A 22,711-nucleotide genomic window follows, 5' to 3' on the forward strand; every position below is an offset into this window, starting at 1 on the left:
TCCCACAATGCTGAGCGCCACAGAGGCGGACCAACTCGGGCCAGCCGGAACTTTGGGAAATGTAGTACAAAGCTGTTCAGCCATAAGCCGGTTTGGCCGAAACTTTGGATGACTGAGAACTACAATTCCCTTTTGCAACGCGGCTCTGGCCTCTCGGTTCAGCTCCCTCCCCCATGGCCTCTGTTCGTCCCCGTGCCTTGGTTCTGGTAGCTAGGGTTAAATCGGCTGTAGTGATTGATACTCAGGAGATCCCGCTCCTGGGTCTGAGTCCACTTTCGCTACTTGGCCTTCCTCCGAGTCGCCAGCACCAGGCGCGAGGGCGTGGCACAACCCTGACCCCGCCCGCGCCGCTGGCTGCTGGGGCCTGGTCGCCATGGTGACGGGTTGTACACTATCACAGCTTCCTGCGCCGCTGGCGCGGGCTGCTCGGCTGTCGGAGGGACATGGCCTGCCCTAAGCCACCGAGCTTCAGCTTCGCGACCACGTCGAGGTAGGCGCTGGCCGGGCAGAGGGCATAGAGGAGGACTTGAGTACAGAAAAAGAAATGGTACCTGATCCGGACCTCGGCACTTCCCGCCTCTGTCCATTGGTCTGGGGCTCCAGTCCCATGGGGTCCGTGGTGCAGAAACTGAAGCCCAATGACTTGTTCCAGTGACATTACTCGCTAGCAAAAAGACAGACGCACTTCATCATTAGTAACAGCCAGCTTGTTTGTATTGAGTGTATATTATGTGACAAGTGCTTTACATATCACATTTAACACAACCCTATGAGGTAGTAATGTGACCACTTTACAAGTGAGGAAATAGAAGCCTGGAGAGATCACGTGTTTTACAAGTTTGTAAGTGGTAGAGGTAGGATTTGAATCCAGCCGTGTGAGACTGAACTGAACTCTTGCATAAATTGCCTCTTTACCCACCCGCTCATGACAAAGATGCTTGTCAAATTGGTGGCTGACTACAAGGAGACCAGGTGCATTCCACATCCTCAGGGTAGCTCCTACCTGTATTCAGAGGTGTAACCTCTGAGCACTGAAAAATATAACAAGCTGTTAGCCAGGAAAACCACTAAATATACGGATTAAAACAAAGATTTTGGCTAAATACTTTTCTAGTTTTAGGGAGAAGGCCCTTAAAGTTCCAGGCCTCTGCTTCTATATCTCAAATATGAGGATGATGAAGCCAAGCCCACATCACAAACATTCTTGGGAACATGTAGGCAGAATAGTTGATGCTCTCATAACAGCTTTTGCATATAATAGGCATTTGGTAAATGTTGAATGAATGTAGTTTCTCCCTTCTTGGTACCAAAGCAAAACCCCTGATCTCACCTAAACTCTAATCCTTCAAGGTCTGCTGCCTTGACAGAGAAAACCTGCAAAAGTCAGGAAATTAAATGTCAATTTGATTATTTGATCCAAAGCTAAATGAATCTACAAGAACCAGACAGTAGGCTTGAGTGGTGTTAGCCAGCTACAAATGATTTCGGAAACTGCAGCCATGTTTGAAACGGACATGAAATAGAGGCAGAGAGTCCCATTCATTTTAAGAAGGAAGCATAATGTACCCCTAGCTGATTTTCTCAGTGGTTAGAGCATCCGCCTGCGAACTGAAGGTTCCCGGGTTTGATTCCGGCCAAGGGCACCTGCCTCAGTTTCTGGCTCGATCCCCAGCCCTGGTGGGGGGTGTGCAGGAGTCAACAAATTGATGTGTCTCTCTCACATCAATGTCTCTCTCTCTTTCTCTCTCCCACTTTCTCTGAGAAGCAATGGAAAAAATACCCTTGGGTGAGGGTTAAAAAAAAAAGGAAGCATAATGCAATTGCTGAGGCTGAATTTGGAGGCAGTACAAAACATCATTCCTTCCTATCCATATTCTTCATTCACCAACATTTAATAATGTACATTGAGCCAGGTTCACTGTTTGCCTTAGAGGTACAGTGTAGGGTGTCCTCCAGCTCCTCTTAGAGCAGAGTCAGGGTGATGAAGGATAGGCCAGACCTTAGCACTATAGGTATGTTAGCAGGACCCTCTAAAAGGGACCTTTGAATTGTACATTTCCCTGGGGCAGGTTTCTCCTCCCCACTGGCTCTCTCCTTTTGTCCTCACATCCTGGGCACAGTGGCTTGGTAGATGGAACTCAGCACTTGAGTTCACTCAATACCAGGACATAGTTACCCCCTGACAAACCCACTGCCTACCATTAGTAAAACAACTCTGTTTTCTCTCCCTTTGAAGTAGAAACATAGATGTCTGTTTCCTGTTTCACCTGAGAATTAGTATAAAATATTTAATATAATACTAAAGGAGCTTGGGGTGGTGAACATATAATACAATATACAGATGATGTATTATAGAATTGTACCCCTGAAACCTATATAATTTTACTAAGCAATGTCACCCCCAATAAATTCAATAAAATACTGAAGGAGCATCTTAAGCTTTTTGGATATAGTCTCTACCAGGTGTTTTTAAAATTATTATCTGCAAGTCTCCTTTTGACCGTTGTCTCCTTTGACATTCAAAACATCTGTTATATACTGAGCTTTTCCACTTGGCAACTTCTCAGGATTTGGAGAGTTCCCCATAATTTTCTTGCTTACCTTGCTTTTATGTGGTAACTCCAACAGGGGCAAGAATAGAGTTTGGATAATTGATTAGTCTCGACAGGAAGGTATTGATTTAACCCAGTGAGCAGTGGGGTTGATCTGCTGAATCCTGTCTCAAACCCATGAACATCTGGGCAAAAACCCTTCCTTTTCCACACCAGCTGCTTATTCGACATGGTTTGCACACACTTGTTTGCTTTAGAGGCAACAGAGGACTAGAGTTTGGGGTGTCACTGCTCCACAGAGTAGGACTGAGAAAGCCTGGGGCATGGTTTCCCAACTGGATTCATGTTACTGCTTTCAACTTGCCTGGAGTTTGAATAGCCCTAGTCTTACTCTTATGGACAAAGCCACTGAGTTTCAGAGGTTAAACCACACGCCCAAGGTCACCAGCTAGCAAGAGGAATGAAGACACAAGCCTATCTGGCTACATAAATCACCCCACCACCACCATGGATTGCTGGAATTACTTCCTCCTTTTGTTTCACCTAGATCTGCTGCTTACTGCTGCCCTCCCTGTTAACCCCCAAATGCCTTCCTAGCTTGAACGAGGATGGTCTCTCCCAAGAGGCCTCGGAGTTAAACACCTCCTTAGGATTTACTTTTCTCCCATCCTGCTGTCATAATTAACATCTATAAAGCTCCTTGCTGCTTACAGACTATTTTTGCATATCTCTTTTGCTCTTATTTAAACTTCACAGCAACTTTGTGAGATAAGAAAAGCAAGGCTTGTCTCCGTTTCCTTTTCAGGAAACTAGGCTTAGAGAGGTTAAATGACTTGCCTATGGGGGGTTCTGTTGGAACCGCAGATGTCAGATCCCAGGCCCTATCAGCCAGTAAGTGGAGGATCGAGACTCCCACCCTGGCTTTTAGACCCCAGACCCTGTACTTCTTGTCCTATAGCACCTGCCTTTGATATTACACCCCCAGGGTATGCCAGTCACATACATGAAACTGTCATCTCAGCCACAGCTTAACACTGAATGAAAGTATAGGCCCACAGGGTTCCATGGGTTCATGGTGAGGGTGTCCTACCACTGCAGGAGTTGGTGAGACTCTGGTGATGAGAAGGTTTCTGGGAATGTAGGAAAGCGGTTTGGGCCCAGGGCCAGGAGTCTGTTGGCAACATCTGGGAATCTGGAGGCAGCACTTGGAAGACCCAGAGCCTGACTCTGAGGTCAGAGAAGGTCATGTCTTGCAGATCTGGGAAGGGTGGAAGTACTCTCCCCCCTCAGGGCTTTGTCACCCACCACTTTCTTCCCCTTCTCTATGCAGAACACACCTGCAGCCTTCAGGAGTGACCATAGATGTGCCCTTCCTAGCAGAAACCAGTAATACCCAGAAACGCAAGCTTTCTCAGAAACGGAAGACACTGGTTAGTGATGATATCCTGTTGGAACCCCAAATATCAGACCCCAGATATTATCTGCTTCCCTCTCTGCAATCTAAAAACACCACCCATCTGAAACATGCGCCATCAAATGGCCTCTCCCATCAGGGGAGTGTAGCTCACAGACGCCAGGGTCACCAGGTCTGGGGTGAGAAAGTGCACACTTGCCACACCTCATCTCAGACTCCTCAGCAGAGAGAGAGGCTCAGCCTGTGCCCGTGAAAACCCTTTACCTGCAGTTCTGCATTCTGGAGTGGACCTCATTTCTTCATCCAGCCTGCCATGTGCCAGGCTCTGTGCCAGGTGCAGGGATGGTCCCACCAGATCTGCCAAGGTCCTTCAGGGCTGGGTATTTGAGTGGTTGGCTTATGTGTTCCATAAATGCTACAAGGAGGTGTGTGAAGGCAGGAGTAAAGGGATGCTCCTCCATTGCTTTTTGGGCTCTGGGTTGGAAGTAGAGACTCTTTACCAGCCTCAGGAAAGTTTCTCCCTCCATTTTTGTTTTTTAAAGTTTTTATATAAAAATGAATGCTGTCTTATTAAGTAATTTAGGGTTTTGTTGATATGATCATAAGATTGTTCTTTAATCAGTAAACAGCAATTGTCCAAATGTCACATATGAAAAAAACACCTTTGAGCAAACTTATAACTCCAGCTCACAGCAGAGTACTGTGGACTGTGTGGTGGTTTTCCTCCTGTGAGTATGTCTTGTGTGGAGGATTTGGGGACACATGGACCACACACTTTGTGAGGTTGGGGACTCCCAACATGGGGACCGTGACTCCCGGGAGGTAAAGGGGGGTAGTATGGAGTCTGTGGGGAGACCAAGTACAGCCACGGCCCCACAAGACCCAGTGACTTGGGACACCCACTCCCAGTTCCCTCAGCTGCCACCTCCTCACTGGACCTGGGGGGTCCCGCTCTTTCGTTCCCTATCTTCTGCACTGCGGCTGCTACTCTGCGCTTAACCACCAGGGGGCATTGTTCCCCTCCACTCCCGGGCCGCCCTTCCCGCTTTTCACCTGCAGGGGGAAGCAGAGAGAATGAAGCACCCGGAACCTCTCCTCCCAGCTACCAGCTTTGGAGGCCTTCCCAGCTGTTAATAACCAGGCCAGGAAGCAGCACATGCCCAGGAATCAAAGTAGGGTGGCCACGTTTTCTCCTGGCAGAAATGTCAGAACACGAAGACTGGCCTCTGAAAATGTGAAAACCTTTTTAACTCACCAGGGTTAGGCGTTTCTTTGAGAACTACCCTGGTGTCTTCCAGGGTAACTTTGCACTTTTGTAAGAATCACATCAATTTTGATAGTCTTTCAAAAAAGCTTTTTCTGGATTGATTTTTAAGTTTGGCTTCTCTCATTTTTCCAGTTTGTCTATGTCTACTTTTGTTTCCTATTTTTACAAAATGTATTATAGTTCCTTTTCAAGCAACCACAAGCTTAAGGCTTTCTTTCTTTTCTTTTCAACTTTATTTATTTTTTAAATCTTCATCTGAGGACTTGGTTAGACAGAGGAAGGGAGGAAGAGAGAGAGAGAATTATTGATGTGAGAGGGAAACATTGATCAGTTGCCTTCTGTAGGTGCCCCAAACACAGATCAAACCTGCAATCCAGGTATGTGCCCTGACTGGGAATTGAACTGGCAACCTTTTGGCGCATAGGATGATGCTCAACCAACTGAGCCACTCCGGCTGGGCAAGGCTTTCTTTCTTAATAGCAAAAGGATTTTAAGCAATTAAAATAAATACCTGTGAGTGCTTCTCTGATCATATCCCAAACATTTTGAACATGTAATTTCAATATTTCTATAACACTTTGTATTTTTTTATTAAGAACTGATGTTTATTTTTTAATCCTCACCTGAGCATATTTTTTCCATTGCTTTTCAGGGAGAGTGGAAGGGGGAGAGAGAGAGAGAGAGACAGAGACAGAGAGAGGGAGGAGGAGGGAGAGGGAGAGAGAAACATCCATGTGAGAGAGACACATAGACCGGTTGCCCCAACCAGGGCTGGGGATCGAGCCTATAACCAAGGTAGGTACCCTTGGCTGGGATTAAACCTGGGACCCTTCAGTCTGCAGGTCAATGCTCTAACCACTGAGCCAAACCTGCTAGGGCTATATTTTTATTTTAAGTAATAAATGGGTCAGGAAAAATATGAATTTATTTTAAAATTTCTAACTGGTCAAATTTTTTAGAGGTATATGTATATTGTCTGTTTCTATTTTCATTGCATTGTGTCAGCAAATGCAAAGTACAGTTGACCCTTGAACAACATGAGTTAGAAGTGCACAGGTCCACTTATATGTAGATTTTTTTTCAATAAATATATTGGAAAAATTTTTGGAGATTTGCATCAGTTTGAAAAAACTCAGACAAACCTTTGATTTTCTTAACTTTTTTTTTCTCTAGCTTACTTTATTGTAAGAATACATTACAGCCCAGCCAGCGTGGCCCAGAGGTTGATCTAGGAGATCGAGGTTCGATTCCTGGTCAGGGCACATGCCTGGGTTGTGCGCTCTATCCCTAGTGGGAGGGCATGCAGGAGGCAGCCAATCAATGACTCTCTCATCACTGATGTTTCTCTCTCTCCCTCTCCCTTCCTCTCTCTGAAATCAATAAAGACATTAAAAAAAAAAGAAAAAAAAGAATACATCACATAATAGAAGAACATAAAATATGTGTTAATCAACTGTTTATGTTATCAGTAAGGCTCTTAGTAGTTAAGTTTTGGGGGAGTCAAAAGTTATATGTGGGTTTTTGACTGCATAGAGGTTGGTGACCATTGTTCAAAGGTCAACTGTATATAGTTTCTGGTTTTAAAATGTGTTAAGACCTTCTCTGTGGCCTATAATTTTTTTGTGTGTATATTAGAAGATTGTTCTTCTTTATTTCCATTTAATGTATGTTATAAATCTGTTCTTCTGCCATCAATTACATTACTCTCAGCATTAGTGTCTTACCTTTTTCTGTTTGATGTAGCTTATTCTGATAGGAGGGATTTAAATTCCTTACTACAATTGTTTCATCTCTTTTTTCCCCCATTTTCATTTAGTCAGCAAATACGTGTTGATTCTCACTATGTGCCAGACACTGGGGATACAGTGGTAAACAAAACAGACATAGTCTCTGTTTCTGAAAGAAGATGGGGGTGTGATGACGAGGAAGTGTGGGTGTCAGGCAGGAAGAGTATCAAGGAGAATCCCTGGGATGTTAAGGATGAGTAGTTAGGATAGAGCATTTTTGACCCAGGGAAAGCATGTGTAAACAGATATACCCAATGAGCAACATTTTTGGTTTTTTTATGTCTTTTATCCATGCTAAATTATTGTGCTCCCCTATATATTTATTCCGCATTATTTCCTGAGTACTACTTAAGACTGTGAAGAGTGAGACATACCATACCTTCAATTCTGGAGATAGAGCTAGATCAATCCAGACCCCCACAAGACTCTGGAGTCCTCCCTGGGATCTAGCAACATGGCTTACTATATAATTCCCAAAAATATTTAGGGAAAGAATGAATGATCCCAAGATTGAGATTAAACAAGTAGAACTAACAGAATGCAAAGAAGAGTCAAGGAGACTTTGGCATTTCCACACTGAGGAGAGCCAGGAGCCAGCTACCATTAGCCTGGAAGGACTTCTAGAACCTGGATATGTAGGGCATGGAAGGTAGGCCTGGCCCTTACATCCTAGAAGAACCTGGAGGCTGGGCTTAGGGCCACAGAGGAGGCTTTAATATTAAATTCAGTATTGAATTCAATAATTCAATTTTCTTTTATATTTGATAATATATATATTTAAATATATCTTTATTGATTTCAGGCAGAGGGAGAGAGAGAGATAGAAACATCAATGATGAGTCATTGATCGGCTGCTTCCTGCACGCCCCTTACTGGGGATCGAGCCCACAACCTAGGCATGTGCCCTGACTGGGAATCGAACCTCGATCCCCTCGATCATACATAGGTCAATGCTCAACCTCTGAGCCATGCTGGCCGGGCTTTCTTTTATGTTTGAAAGTAATTTATGTACATTGTAGAAAAGAAGATGTAGAGTTATAGACAAATAAGGACCCGTGGACCTATCATTAGAGAATAATAATTGCTGATAACCTTTTGGATTATTTCCTCCATCTTTTCTGGTCTTTCATTTTACCTGTTTTTTCTCCTAATTTCAGGCTTTACTTAACTTTTAGAGCTATTGCCTTAGTATGTTGTTCCATGTTTTACCTCTTTGTAAACATTTCATGGCTACATAACAATTTTCTATTTTTAGGCACTTAGGAGTTTTCTAATTTTGTCACAGTCATAGGAAGGTTTTGAGGGCTGCCCTTGTGCATAAAGCTGCTGCTCCATCTCTGTCCCTCTCTGCACTGGCTGCCGCAGCCAGCCTGCTCTAAATTCCTGCTGTTTCCCTGAAGTGTTGGTGCTATCCAGGCAGTTTTTGTGTCCACCACCCCCACCCCCACCCCCTCTCCCAGAGTGACCTCAGCTCCTCCCATGCACTCATTCAAGTTTTATTGAACATTACTAACACCATCACCTCCTCCTCTAAAATAACCAGCCACCCCTGGGCCCATGCTTTGGCTTTAGTCACTACCTGCTGACTTGTGATTAGCAGTTCCCTTGTCACCCCAGTCCAATCACACCCTCATTTTCCCTCATGTTCCTAGATCCCAGCAGGGGCTGGCATGCACTATGGACCGAGAAATGTTTGATGAACAAGCAGATGACTGAATGAGCTCTAGAAATGGGCTTCTCTGAGTCAGAGTCATTTTTTTCCTCCGTTTTGTGTATTTCATGAAGAGGTTTAAAAAAAAAAGCCCATATATACTACTGCTTCCACTCCCTACTCCTGCTTAAGGTTCAAAATGAGATCCCATTCCTTCAGGGCACTCCTACCACCTTCCCGGTCTCCTTCCCCAGAGGGTAGAGCCCAGTCTCCTCCCAGGGCCCACAGCTCACCCTGCTGCCATCTCGACAGTCTTGTTTGTGTCAGTCCAGGCCTGAGGCTGGGCCTGCCCTCTTCTATCTCTGTCTCTTAGCTGTGTTATGGGGGCCTGGGCTGGTCCTGACCAGTACTCAGATCTGTTTTCATAGCGTAGGTATCCAAAACAAACTGACATACCCACAGAAGAGAATAGCTCACCTTTGCTGAGTTCCTAGAAGGTGCCTGGGCCGGGTAACCCATCCTTTATGCTTTCTCATTGTATCCTCATATCAATGCAGTAAGATGGGAACTACAGCCATCCCCATTTTACAGATGCAGAAACAGAGGCTCAGAGAAGTTAAGCCTGTGGTCACACAGCTAATAAAGGAGACCTGGGGTTTAACTTAAGCCCTCTCTAATTCTGCAGCCCATCATCATAAGTACGAACTATATTAAGAGATGTTGGGGGGAATCACAAGTGGAGGGAGGAGGGTGGAAAGCAGCACCAGGAAGGGGAGCAATGTTGCCATGGTAACACCACCTGTCCCTTCCTGCAGTCTTCTTGTCAGTCCTCCATTGGTGGCCACCTGTCCCCGTGGCCCACATACACCAGTGGCCAGACCATTCTGCATAATCGAAAGCCCTGTTCAGATGACTACTGGAAGAGAGCAGGGTAAGCCAGGGTCAGCTGGGTGGTGGACAGGCTGGTACAGACCCCACATGGGGCTCAGAGATAGTGCGGGGCTGGGGGTGTTGCCCCAGAGCAGGGGTGCAAGAGCCACATAGGGTATCCATTACAACAGCCCAACACCCCCTGCAGTAGCTGGCAGCAGCATCCCCTGGGCACTGCGAAGCCAAAGTATCTGGAGCAGCTAGAGAACTACCTACGCAAGGAGCTCCTTCTGCTGGACCTGAACACAAATCCTGCTCAGGAGCTGAGGCTGCAGGTCAGAGTCCCAAAATTACTATAGGGAGGACAGAGGGAGGGGCGGGAAGAAACCTTACTCACTAGGACTGAACACTTCAGACCTTCAGGAGAAACCAGCCTCTCCCAGCTCTTTCGGGTTCCCTTTTCTGGTAAGAGAAACATGTTCTATGCCCAAGCTAGTGAGCAGGAAAGGCTGCCAGTATGGAACCAAAACTTCTGAGTCTTGAGTTTCAACTGAGCCAGGTGGACTGGGTGCTGTCTGCAGTCTTTTCAGCTGTGATCCCTAGTGCCCAGCTTGGGTCACTGGATATCAGTGAATGGAGCCTGAATCCTGGCAATTGGGCAAGCAGTGGGCCTACGGTGTCCACTATTACTGTGACAACAGCCCCAAGCTCCAGGAACTTAGCCCAGACACATAAAGAGAAAGAAATCTAGCCCTAGCTAGTTTGGCTCAGTAGTTAGAGCGTGGGCCCGTGGACAGAAGAGTCCTGGGTTCAGTTCTGACCAAGTGCATGTACCACGGTTGTGGACTCAATCCCCAGCCCCATTGGTCAGGGCGGGTGCGGGAGGCAACCAATCAATGAATCAATGTGTCTCTCTCACATCAGTGTTTCTCTTTCTCCCTCCCTCCCTCCCTCTCTCTCTCTCTCTCTCTCTCTCTTCCACTCTCTGAAAAGCAATGGAAAAAATATCCTTGGGTGACAACTGAAAAAAAAACAAACAGAGAGAAATCTAGATGCAACTGCGATTCTGGTACACATTAGGGAGGGAATCACCAAATCCTTATTAAAACAGGGAGGATGATGGGGAATCCCTCATTTCTGACTTGTCACTGACAAAAGCATTTGCTGAGCACCATCTGAGTGCCAGGTCCTGGATGGGGCTTTACAGAAAAGCTCACAGGCTAAAAGTACTTCCCAACAAAGAAGCATACGCTTGGAGGAGGCATATGGTTATGAAGTGGTGGGGCTGGGATTCAGGCTCAGGGCTGATTTGGGAGCCCATGCTCATTGCAGTATACAATGCTGCCTCCAAACCCTTCTTGTGTGTCTAAATGGGACAGGAGACCACACCTCCACTTGGAGGTCAGAATGCAAGGCCAGAGCCTTCTACCTCCTCCTGCCCCTACAGGACTGTAAGATGGGGGTGGGCAGGTGGGTTCTGGTGGGAGGCCAACTGAGGCACTGTGCATGGAGGCTGGCTGGCTGCCTGGAGAGCCAGAGGGGGGGCTCCAGTATAGAGTGGGGGAGGTCCTGACTTAGGTCATCTGCCAAGCCTCAGAGACAGCACCAAGAGAGACCTCTGGAGAGCAGTTGAAAGGAACAGAGCTACCCCTCAGCTCCCTGGCACTATGAGAGACTCTGGTGGTGCCTGGGCCATTTATTTGAATGTAGATTGCCTGGCAGCTTCATGCTAGCACATTGTATGTGGGAAACGTATTTATACGTTTTACGTTGACTGGTAGTAGAGCGCGCGATAAAAACTACCCGCAAACAATGTGCTAGAATACTTCTAAGCCAAGTAAAGAAAAACTCAGGTTCCACTGAGGGTAGCAGCTATAGGTCAGGTGACAGGTTCCCTTTTCTTGCCAGCCTTACAGAGAGATCTTCGAGTTCTTCATAGAGGACTTCAAAACGTACAAGCCATTGCTATCCTCCATCAAGAATGCATATGAGGTGATGCTGGGTAAGACTGCAGCCTCCCTGTCTGGGCCCAGACTGGAAGAGGTAGAGAGGATCCTACCCTCACCTTCGGGGGCTCTGCAGCAGCGCTGGGGCAGCTAACAGCCTTAAGGTCACCAAGCCCTGCTTATCCTTTTTGTTTCCGCTGGGGCACCCCAGGGAACCTGACCACCTCCTATACTTGGGAAGCATGATGAGGCAGTATCTGTAGGAAATAGAGCATCTTTTCCATTGAGAGTGATCCCAGAAGGGAGGGAGTACCTCTGGGAAGAAGGACCCCCCCCCCAGGTGCCAGGCATGGTGCAGCTGCAGGACTAAAGGCCGTGGGGGAAAGGACATAGGTGAGACTCCAGTCATCATCTGGACTCTGCCCCTGATTTAAATTTTTTAAAAATATATCTTTATTGATTCCAGAGAGGAAGGGAGAGGGAGAGAGAAAAACATCAAGGATGAGTCATTGATTGGCTGCCTCCTGCACGCCCCCCACTGGAGATCGAGCCTGCAGCCCGGGCATGTGTCCTAACTGGGAATTAAACCACAATCTCCTGGATCCTAGGTTGACACTCAACTGCTGAGCCATGCCTGGCTGGGCTCTGCCCCTGGTTTATTTATTTTTATTTTTATTATTATTTTTAAACTTTTTATTTTTTTTATATATCTTTATTGATTTCAGAGAGAGGAAAGGAGAGGGAGAGAGAGAGATAGAAACATCAATGATGAGAGAGTCATCGATCGAGCCCACAACCGGGCATGGAACCCCGATCTCCTGGATCCTAGGTCGACGCTCAACTGCTGAGCCACGCCTGGCCGGGCTCTGCCCCTGGTTTAAAAGCAAGTGCAGAAAGGCCTTAAATAGGGGCCATGCTTTGACCAAGGCATGAGTAGACTCCTGGAGTTTGCAAGGGACATAGCCACTCACTATGACCTTAGAATCAGTTTCTCCTGGCTGTTCTCCAGGGCCCCAAAGGGTCTCTCCCACTTGTCCCTGCTTAGCCCACCAGAGGGAGAAGATTCGGGCTCTGGAACCCCTGAAGGCCAAGCTTGTCACGGTGAATGAGGACTGCAACGAAAGGATCTTGGCCATGAGGGCTGAAGAGAGATCTGAAATCTCCGTGCTGAAGAAAGAGAAGATGAATTTGCTAAAACTCATTGACAAAAAGAATGAGGAGAAGATCTCGTTGCAGAGTGAGGTAAAAGGGAACAGTACAGTAACCAACTCCCTGAATCCCTGCCACTCCCATCCCAGGAGTGACCCTAGGCCTTGGGCATTGAGGTGACTCCCTCCACACTTCTGCCTGGACTAACATACTGAGCCACCACCTCCCCAGAGCCCCTGCTACTTCCACACTCAGCCTTGGCTCAGCAATGGCTCAGTGTGGCCCCAAATGCCAGCAGAGTTCTGCTCGTTGCTGCCATACTTTCTCCACACATTGGCACTTTGCTGATTCTCAAGAATGGCCAGTTTCCCTCTTCCTCTAGCTTTCTTGTTCCCAGGCTGTGACGGGGCCACCCAGCATGCATCGCATCCCCTGTGGTGACTTAGCCCCTGACCATGCAGCCACTTCCCCAACAGGTGACCAAACTGAGGAAGAACTTGGCTGAGGAATATCTACGCTACCTCACTGAACGAGATGCCCGCAAGATCCTCATCGCAGACCTGAATGAGCTACGGTACCAGCGGGAAGACATGTCGCTAGCCCAGTCCCCAGGTAAGTCCGAGGTAGGTTTCTCTCTGGAGGAGGTGCTGCAGAGAAGTTGCTCTCATTACTCCCATTCATTCAACTCTCCTAATATCTGCTCATTTTGTGCCCATTCCTGATGAGAGATGTTCGTGCTGCCACCTGGGTCTGTGGATCTTCTGAGCTGGACTGAGAATCATAGACTCACTGCTTAAGTAGGAAACAATTTCTGGCAGCTGAAGCAGCCTAGACTCCCTAAGGGCAGGACAGACCTGGTACCCCTTGTCCTGGGCTTCTCTAAAGTCCTCAGCCATAGGCTGATAGCAACGTGGGAAAGACCTAGGGGTTCCCAAGCAGGGAGAGCAAAAGGACCTGAGATACACCCCAAGGGACACTCTAACCCTGCCCTGGGCTATAAGCCCCAGAGCCAGGGTGATTCGAGCTGCCAGGCCCCCTGGCAGGCATCTGGGGGGAGGACCCCGTGAAGTTAACACTGGCTCTGAAGATGGCCCGGCAAGACCTGGCCCGCACACAGATGGAACTCAACACCATGAAGGCCAACTTTGGAGATGTGGTGCCCAGGAGGGACTTTGAAATGCAGGAGAAGACCAACAAGGATCTTCAGGAGCAGGTGCTGGTGGGCAGGCAGGCCAGGCAGGGTAGGGCAGGGTCATGCAGGTGGGCAGCAAGGACCAATTACCTTGCCCACAGCTGGAAAGCCTGAGAGATGACTATGAAGAGGTCCGAAAGGAGCATGAGATACTACTGCAGTTGCACATGAGCACGCTGAAGGAGCGGGACCAGTTTTATTCTGAGCTGCAGGAGATCCAGCGCACCTCCACACCACGGCCTGACTGGATCAAGTGTAAAGGTTATGATGGCCACTGAAGGTAATTGGGGCTGCAAGGACTGCTCAAGTGTGCAGTCTGGACTTCAGCTTCCTCTCTCCACCTGCAGAAGTGGTGGCTGGGGGCCCAGATCGCTGGCACATGCTGGCCAAGGGCAAGAACAGTGACCAGCTGGTGGATGTGCTCCTGGAGGAGATTGGCGAGGGGCTGCTCCGGGAGAAAGACTTCTTCCCTGGTCTGGTAGGGGATTCCCTGGGCTTGGGAGGCCTGCGGCCAGCCAGAATGGCTAGGCCTTGCCGCTAAGAAGACTTGAGGTTCTGGGGGAACCCTCTGGGGCTCTGCCTTGCTTGAGGATTCAGTGATGAGCTGACACTCTCCCTTCTAGGGCTATGAGGAATCCGTCCCCTCTTTCCTTCGGTTTGATGGCATGGTGGAGAACAAGAAGCCAACCAAGAAGGATGTGGTAAACCTCCTCAAGGATGCCTGGAAGGAACGTCTTGCTGAGGAGCAGGTCAGATCTCACCAGCCATCTGGCCAGGTGTGCCCTCTAGAGCTATGCGGGGGATGGGGGGGGATTCCCACAAGGTGCTAGGGAGCAGGGTGGAGGGCCAACCAACTGTGGGATGACTAATGAAGCAGTCTTTCCCCCACACTGCAGAAAGAGAATTTTCCAGATTTCTTCTTAAATTTCCTGGAGCGTCGCTTTGGTCCTACTGATGCCATGGCCTGGGCTTACACCATTTTTGAAAATATTAAGCTCTTCCGCTCCAACGAGATCATGAGTCAGTTCTATGCAATCTTGACGGAGAAGGTGAGCTTGGGTATGGCCCTCCGCCCTTTGTCCCCAGCAGAGGCCAGCTCTGTCTCTACCCCTCCAAGAGGCAGCAAGTTAGTCAGTGCTTTCCTCCTTGCAGAGGAGTGAAAATGTGTACATCAAGCAGAAGGAGACAGTAACACAGCTGCTAAAGGAGATGACAAATGTTGACAGTCAAAATGAGGGGCTACTAACCATGGAGCAGTTAAGGTGAGAGGCTGCCAGGCCACCTCAAACTCCTGCCTGATATTCCCTCTGGCCAGGCTCCCAGATGTACAGGGGAAAGGGAGCCTGGTGGGAAGGGCCACAGCCTCAGTACTGGCTACTTTTGAGCAGTAGTGGGCTGGCAAAAGGGTGTAAGGAAATGGGTAGGCAGGCCTCAGCCAGGCCCTTGTGTTTCCTCACAGCACTGTTCTCAAGAGCAACTTCCCCTTGAAGAAGGAAGAGAAAATTCAGGAGCTGATGGAGGCAGGGGGCTGGCACACCAACAGCAGCAATGCAGACTTGCTGAACTACCGCTCATTGTTTATGGAGGTGGGTGGTTGATGGGGGACCAGGAACTTGCCCAGCCCTGCCCTAGTCTCTGCTAGACGCTAGCCCATGTACTATCACTCTGTCTTATGGCCCCTCCCAGGATGCGGAGGGCCAGAGTATGCCCTTTGTGCAAAAGCTGTGGGAACAGTACATGGATGAAAAGGATGAGTACTTAAAGGAGCTAAAGCAGGAGCTGGGCCTGGAACTGTGAGTGACCCTGGGGTCCTCAAGCCCATGTAGCCATAGGCAAGTCCCACAGGCTGGGCCACAGGGTGGCATCTCAAGTCCCTGTGTACTGAGCTTGCTGCTGGGCAGCAAGCCTAGCAGAAGGCACCTTGGGGTCTGGGGTGTTGGAGGGAGGTATCAAGGCTTATCTATCTCTCTCTTTTCCTGTGGGGCAGCTCTGATGAAGTGACCCTACCCCAGGTACATGAGGCCCTGATGATCATTGATCCCAGCCTGGACAACCAGACCCTGAACAGCTATTTGAGCCAGGCCTTCCAGCTCCCTGTGACAGAACCCCCAGAGGACGGTGAGGAGAAGGAAGAAGACATTGTGTTACAGCTCCAGACTGTACTGGAACGGCTTCATATGATCGACTTAAGGCGTAAGGGACCTCGGGAGCAGGAGCCTGTAAGCTAGGGCCACTATGGGCAGCTACCCCGGCCTTTTAGTATAAAATTGTTTGTCTGAACTCATGCTATTCTCCAGGTTTATGCTGGGGAGTCAAGGGGAGAGGGCTGGTCCCTGCCTGACTGGCCCCAGGACATGTATCAAAACACAGCATATTCTGTTTGTGATACTTATTAATATGTTTTTATTGGTTTTCAAAGAGAAGAAGGGAGAGACAGAGACAGATAAAAACATCAATGATGAGAGAGAATCACTGAACAGCTGCCTCCTGCACGCCCCCTACTGGGGATCGAGCCTGCAACCGGGACACGTGTCCTGACAGGGAATTGAAATGTGATCACCTGGATCATAGGTCGATGCTCAACCTCTGGGCTACACCTGCTGGGCGTGATACTTTATTGATGATGGGGTGTGGTAAGGAGACCTGGAACAGTATGTGGGGCCAAGGGGACAGGGCAGGTGTCGAAGTCTGACCACTACTGGGCAGGGAAGACAGCATTGCCACTGAAAGCACAAGGGATGAGGAGCTGCCGGTACTCCAGGGGCAGGTGCCGCTCCACAAGCACGTGAAGGGAGATTTGGTCATTGACCAGGCCCTGCCTACAGCAGAAGACAGAGACAGACAGAATCAGCGCCAGCATTCCCACACATAGAACCTCCCTGCTTCCGTCCACTTACCTTCGCATCAGCAGCTCCAGGTCCTCTAGCCTCACAGTCTTGCGGCCAGCATGAGCAGCAAATACATCCAGGTCATCACAAAGACGCTGGAAATACTTGTCCAGGCTATCAAGAAGGTGGGGGTAGAACAGATTGAACAGACTGTTCATGATGTGAGGGGCTCCTCTCACCACCTGAGGGTCCAGGACTCACCACTTCTCCACCATCTCAAGAGCCTTCTTCTCCATGGGCATTTTAGCATAGAAGCTGAAGAGCTTAGCATAGTGGCTCAGTCCAGTCTTATAGGGATCTTGACGGAGTCTGGGGCCAGCAGTTTGGACCCTGGGAGGAAGCCTGGCTGATAGAGGCTCCAGAGGCTCTGAAGATAAGCTGGGGGTAGAAAAGAGCTGCTGCCTGAAGAGGCCCCTAATCAAAGATAGATCTTGCTGGCTCCTGCAAGGGCCAAGGGGCCCTTGTGTTCCTTGGTCAGCCTGGACCAACAGCTCCAACTATCTGCTGAGGGTGGGGGAGGGGGAGGGGGACAAGGGGCCACATAGAGGCCTGGTTTCTCCTTGTGGCCCTGATGCTCCACAGTCTGGACCCAATGTCCCTGTCTAGCCTCATCAAACAATCTGGTACTTGCTTAGGTCCATGACCCTTAGGCCTCGGCATGGACATTCCCTCCCCTCAGCCCATTGCTGCCTGTCTGATTCTGCTAATCCTCCTTCATGAAACCTTTTCTGACTACATACTGACCTAGCCACTTCCCCTACCCAGGCTCTCTAAGCCCCTGGAAGCAGGCACCAGGAAAACAGATGTGGTGGTGGTGAGCCCCACCCAGCCCACCTAAGGGTGCTCTGGAGGGTAATCATCTGCATACCTGTAGGAAGAGGGATAACCCTGTGGTGCCCAATGCCAACCACAGTGCCTGCCCCTTCCCAAGGGGCCCATGTGGAACAAGGTCATGGGATCTTACACTGCAGTGCTCATTGGTGGGGCTGGCTCAAGGAACTCAAGTTGCCTGGCCTGAGGAAACTCCGGGGTGCTGGAGGCCAACTCTGGACTTGCTGTAGAGAAAAGGCAGGGTTACCAGGAGCTCATACCTAACATCTCACACAACCCTGAAGGCCTACAGCCTCTTTGTCCTGTTCATCAAGGGCCCCATCTAGCTCTAGCCAGCCAAGCAAGGCGTACCTCAGTCTCCCTGGCCCAACACTACCTGTGCTCAGAAATACAACCCAGATAAGGCCCTCCTCCAAGGCCATGGACTGAACACAACTGTCACCTACCCACTCACCCCCTGATCCCAGCACTGGGCCCCTTACCTGTCCTACCTGCAATGTCCTTATCTCCTGAAGATACTTCTGGCTCCTTGGCCTCGGTAGTGCCCCAGGATCCCTCTGCTTCTATCACTTGTGTGTGTGTCTCAGGCTCTTCTGCTCTGGCAGATCCTTGTGCTCCTGCTGCCTCTTTCACTTCACTCACGCTTAAACTTTCTTCCATTAGTTCCTCTACCTCCTCACCAACTCCACCCTGTAAGGGCTCTAGTCCATCTTCTCCAGAGATACTATTGCTGGTGTTTGGGAAGCCATTAGTAAAGGCATCAACCTCCTCTGCCTTTCCTGCCAGAAGCTGGGCTGGTTTCCCAGGACCTGAATCAAGGGGAGAGAATACAGGCTAGAGAAGTAGTAGGCCAAGGCTGTAGCTCTGAAAAGGGTAAAGATGTAATAGTAAAACCCAGCCTAGCCTATTAAGAGAAGAAGGCCAGAGGCAGCCCCAAGTATTGGTTTAGAGTCTCCTGGTGTAACACTGACTCTACACATGGATGGAGGAGAGACCAACAGCCATGGGACTCTGAGGGGCACACATATGGACCCAAGGAGGGAAAACAACCAGTGCCAACTCTTGCCCAAGCTTGGCTTGTCTCTAGGTCACCTGCCCCACATACTCACTGTTGTTGTTCTGCATCCCAGGCCCACTGCTCCGTGTCCTGCGGCTGACAGTCCTTTCAGCAGAGAGAGAGGGACAGGGGAGGGAGTGATGCATACTGGGGGAACGGCCAATCAAAGGCTGGGAGAAAGGCTGGGTGTCCTCCAATACTGTGTCCGTTGGCAGGGTAGCAACAGGGGTCCTGTCACCTGAAGATCAAGGGCCAGATGGCACTCAGTATATTCCTGACCACCTGCTGCTATCCAGTCACTAGGGCCTGGCCATAAGGGGGGGCCCATAAGTCTATCCCAAGCAGCCTTCAGAGACAGAAGATTACACAGCACTCTAAGCCTTATCTCCGTAATATAACTCTCTGCTTACCTTCCTGCTCCTTAGCCTGGCATTCCCAGGCTCCACTGCTTGCCCCGCACAAACTGCTCATCCATGCCTCCACTCTCTACTTCTCCCTCTGCTCCCTCTGCTTGGAACCCTCCTCTTACCCTAGTGAACTTGTCTTCTGGAATCAGATTCCCAGGTCAGCTTGAATGGCCAGCTATCCTGAAACTTAGCCCCTTTCAACCTCTCAACAAACTCTAACCACCCATTTCCTATCCTCAGCCTTGTAGCTCAAGGATATGGGGTCCTGTAAGACCCTGAGGGACTAAGACTAGGTCCCACCAAGATAAGAAAACCTTATGGAAAGAAAGCAGAAACTCCTTATAGACCTGCTGGTCAGGCTTGTTCACTGTCCTTGACCCAATGAAGAGGGGAGCAACCCTGGACTCAGCAGCACCTCCTGTCATGGGGAGAGAGCTTTCCCCACAGGCTGAAAGAAGGAAATCTCAACCTTACCTGGAAGAGCCAAGGCCGCAGAAGTATCTTGCAGATCTTGCAAAAATGCACCCACATCTACAGCTCGGCGTGTTGGAGGTCTGCGGGCCAAACCAGGCCTCTGCACTGATTGTGTCAGGAGAGGTGTGGCAAAGGTCAGGTTGAGGGAGCTAGTGGGAGAGAGGAGGCACAAAGGAAAGTCAGCTACCTGAGGCCTAGCCCCCCACCCCTGATTTCTCCATCTGCCCTGGTGCTCTCATCTTTTAGAACACAGCTACCATGCAGTAAGGCTAAAACGCAGGGAGCAGTATGGCCAGAATCCATTCTAGTCAACACCCTCTCCCCCAAGCCTCTCCTCCACCAACCCCCAGAAAAGGGAATAGCACCTGGTGAGGGAGGAGGCACCAGCATTCCCATGAGGCTCTGCAAGAGGACCTAAAAGAAGGAAATATAAGTTACCAGGCTCATGATAGCCCTCTCTCAGGCCTCCTAAGCCTCTACAGAAAACAGGGGAGAGAGGGTGGCCATAGGTGTTGTCCAGGGCCTCACCTTGGGGGACAGGCAGCCCCTGGTCCATTCCTTGCTGAAACTCTGACAATCTCAGCCTCTGCTTCCTCTTGCCAGAAGCCAGCTGACTTAGAGCCAGGGTTGTGGGAGGTTCGAGCTCAGGAAGTTGCAGCTGCAGGCTATAAGTATGGAGCTAATCTCAGACAGGCCAGGAAGCCCAAATATAGCTTTTAGGACCCCCAAAGAAGCCGCCTGATCAGAGCTGCCTAACAGCCCAGCTCCAAGGTGGGGATTCACTATGCACCTGCCCGGACTGCTTTCCCGGCTAGAGAACTGGACCATCTGCAGTACTGGCACTGGCTTCACCACTGACTCTGGCATAACCATGGAAGATTCTGGGGCTGTAAAAATAATAAGAAGGGGTGGGGCTAGCAGGGCAAGCTGCCCTGAATAAGGGGATACCATGGGACTGGTGTCTAACTCTGACCAGCAGACCAGTGCTCACTTACCAGTTAGTAGGATATTCTCAAGCAGAGTCCGGGGTGTTTGTTCCTTCAGATGTTCACTGGTTTGGATGTGGGCCAATCTGCCAATAGACTTTAGGCAAAAGCACCAAGCAAACAGTCTGTTCCTTTGCCTTGAGATTCCCTCATGGTGGGCTCAAGAACAGAGCTAGAACTTAGGGGTCCCTGGAGGCAGCCAGAGCCCTATAGTGGTGAGTGGAATGGGCACTTACCCTGGCTCTATGTGAATGCCGCCTGGCAGTTGTCTTTGTTTGGCTCCTCAACCTCATAGAGAAAGGTGTTTCAACCAGGGTTCTCTGGGCACTGTATAAAGATCGGTGGCTCTGAGAATTATGTAGTGAGGGGGAACTAGAGGATGCAGGGATGTGTCTTTATCAGGGATCTTGGCCTGAAGACTTTTTCCCTCAGGGCCAGGGACCCAGAAACCACTTGTCCTTCCCACAGCCCGTTCCCAGCTCTATGTCACTAGTGTTATGGATGAAAGGGAGCTGAAGAGGTATGGGATGGGAGAGAAAACGATGACCCAGTTAGAGAGAGGGGCTGAGGAAGTCACAGAGGTGACTTTGGCAGAAGTAGGGATTAGCCACACAGACAAGAGGAGTATTTGGAAGTGTATCCATTCCAGCCATTAAAATAACAATCCAAGAAAGAGACTTAAATATTTTTAACCCTTTTAAGTACTCATCAGGGTCTGACAGCAACCTCCACATGGGTCATGCTAGCCCTAGTCTCTCTAGTCCAAATCCCTCTCAGATTCCAGAAACACATAAATGTTCCCAGGGTACAGCTCCCACCTCATCAACATAGCTCTAAAACCTGTAATGAATGGCTTTCCATTGCCTATAAAGGAACTGCACTGCCGCAGTCTGGCAGATGCCAACTACCACACCCTCTGCACCATGAGCTCACCACAGCCTTCACCCGCTGACACTCCCACCAAGTCAGGCCAAATTCCTGTTCCCTAGCAAAGAACCTTTCCAGTTCCTGCCTCCCGTCTTCTGCCAAGGCTGTGCTCCCCAGCTCCCTTCCCATCTTCCAGCTGGGCGCTACAAGGACAGTAGGACTGAATGTGCAGGGAAAGGAGGGACCACCTGGGAGGTAGTTCAGGGCAGATGCTTTGACACACCCTAGGCTGGTTTGGGGGAAAGTGGCCTAGAGAACTGGGCAGAAGGCCGGATTCTGAGCGCCTATCCTTCACTTCCAGGGGCGGACCACCTAAAACGCGGGCATAGTTGAACTCCTGGTGGCCTGAAGTCCCCGGGGTGAGGGCACAAACAGCTGACCCAAGCCCAGATAAGGGAGTAGCACCTGTTTTCGGAGCCTTGGGCTCCGCAACTCTCTAAGACTCAGTTTCCTTCTCCAAACTGGGTCAGCGCTGGGTCACACTGAGACCCCACCCGCCAGTGCCCTCCGGTTGCCCAGGTGCTCGGGCAGCGCCCTCACATACCCAGCCCGAGTACTCCGGGGTCGCCGCGGGGTGCGCGGGACCTCTGCATCCAGCACGCGCCGCAGCAGCGTACGTGTCGTAGGCTCGTTGTCAGAGACGTAGCTGTCCGCCATCGCCTCAGCCGTCCGCCTCCCAACTGCTGGGGGAGCCGGGCTGCGGCCTTCCCGCCGCCGCGTTTAAGCCTATTCTCGCGAGGCTGCCGCACAGCTCCACGGGAATTGCAGTTCCAGCCCTACCGCCCTGTGGCGCGGGGCGTGTACTACGGTGGCTGCAAACTCTGAATTTGGAGGCAGGTTTACCTGGGAGCGATCCTGGACAAGTGTGTGCGGCCAGTCGAAGCCTGGTTTCCTCATCTGTAAGTTGAGGATGATACCCACCTAATAACAGGCTTTAATAGATTCAATAATATAATGTTTAACTTAGGATCTGACATATACTAAGTCAGGCCATCAATAAATAGTGGGCACTATTATTAGAATATCTCTCATTCCCATCTCCCTCTCCGAAGGTAAGGAGAAACACTTGGGGGGAGGAAAAATAAAATCATCCTATATGTAATTTGGTCAGATTTGCATTTGTAAAGACCACTCTGTCTGTAGGCTCATTATCTATCAAAAGAGACCAGTTTGCAGGCTCAGAGGCTAGTGGGCTGTTTGTGACCCATCAGAGATGTTATGATCCCCAAACGTGCCCACAAAAGTTCTGTTGATGCTGGAGACTCTATTACTACATTTTTCACCTTGACAGCCCCCTCCCCTTCATAAATTTT

At 49.6% G+C, this 22,711-nt stretch overlaps 2 protein-coding genes across 7 annotated transcripts; one reads left to right on the forward strand and one right to left on the reverse strand.

Moving 5' to 3' along the window:
* Nucleotides 1-188: 188 nt before the first annotated feature.
* Nucleotides 189-16,220, forward strand: TSNAXIP1 (translin associated factor X interacting protein 1). 6 transcript variants are annotated; one of them, XM_081118382.1, is made up of 16 exons: nucleotides 209-490; nucleotides 3,883-3,982; nucleotides 9,487-9,602; nucleotides 9,750-9,876; nucleotides 11,450-11,543; nucleotides 12,533-12,729; nucleotides 13,113-13,248; nucleotides 13,680-13,849; nucleotides 13,930-14,089; nucleotides 14,176-14,306; nucleotides 14,452-14,577; nucleotides 14,725-14,877; nucleotides 14,981-15,090; nucleotides 15,288-15,414; nucleotides 15,515-15,621; nucleotides 15,816-16,219. In XM_081118382.1, the coding sequence occupies exons 1-16, from the start codon at nucleotides 444-446 to the stop codon at nucleotides 16,054-16,056; spliced, it is 2,142 nt and encodes a 713-aa protein (XP_080974508.1). In that variant the 5' UTR covers nucleotides 209-443; the 3' UTR covers nucleotides 16,057-16,219. The 6 variants fall into 6 exon arrangements, with proteins under 6 accessions (XP_080974511.1, XP_080974508.1, XP_080974512.1 ...); XM_081118385.1 differs by lacking the exon at nucleotides 3,883-3,982 and having other exon boundaries at nucleotides 189-490; XM_081118384.1 differs by lacking the exon at nucleotides 15,515-15,621 and having other exon boundaries at nucleotides 393-490; nucleotides 15,816-16,220.
* Nucleotides 16,211-22,105, reverse strand: CENPT (centromere protein T). Its single transcript, XM_081118388.1, has 13 exons — nucleotides 21,943-22,105; nucleotides 20,708-20,798; nucleotides 20,481-20,568; nucleotides 20,276-20,372; nucleotides 20,014-20,150; nucleotides 19,851-19,899; nucleotides 19,486-19,634; nucleotides 18,657-18,842; nucleotides 18,030-18,356; nucleotides 17,681-17,771; nucleotides 16,918-17,094; nucleotides 16,726-16,830; nucleotides 16,211-16,647 (listed from the first exon to the last, which is right to left on the reverse strand). The coding sequence occupies exons 1-13, from the start codon at nucleotides 22,053-22,055 to the stop codon at nucleotides 16,524-16,526; spliced, it is 1,734 nt and encodes a 577-aa protein (XP_080974514.1). The 5' UTR covers nucleotides 22,056-22,105; the 3' UTR covers nucleotides 16,211-16,523.
* Nucleotides 22,106-22,711: the final 606 nt, after the last annotated feature.

Source organism: Miniopterus schreibersii (genome assembly GCF_964146895.1).
Source record: "Miniopterus schreibersii genome assembly, chromosome: 18".
Taxonomy (NCBI): domain Eukaryota; kingdom Metazoa; phylum Chordata; class Mammalia; order Chiroptera; family Miniopteridae; genus Miniopterus; species Miniopterus schreibersii.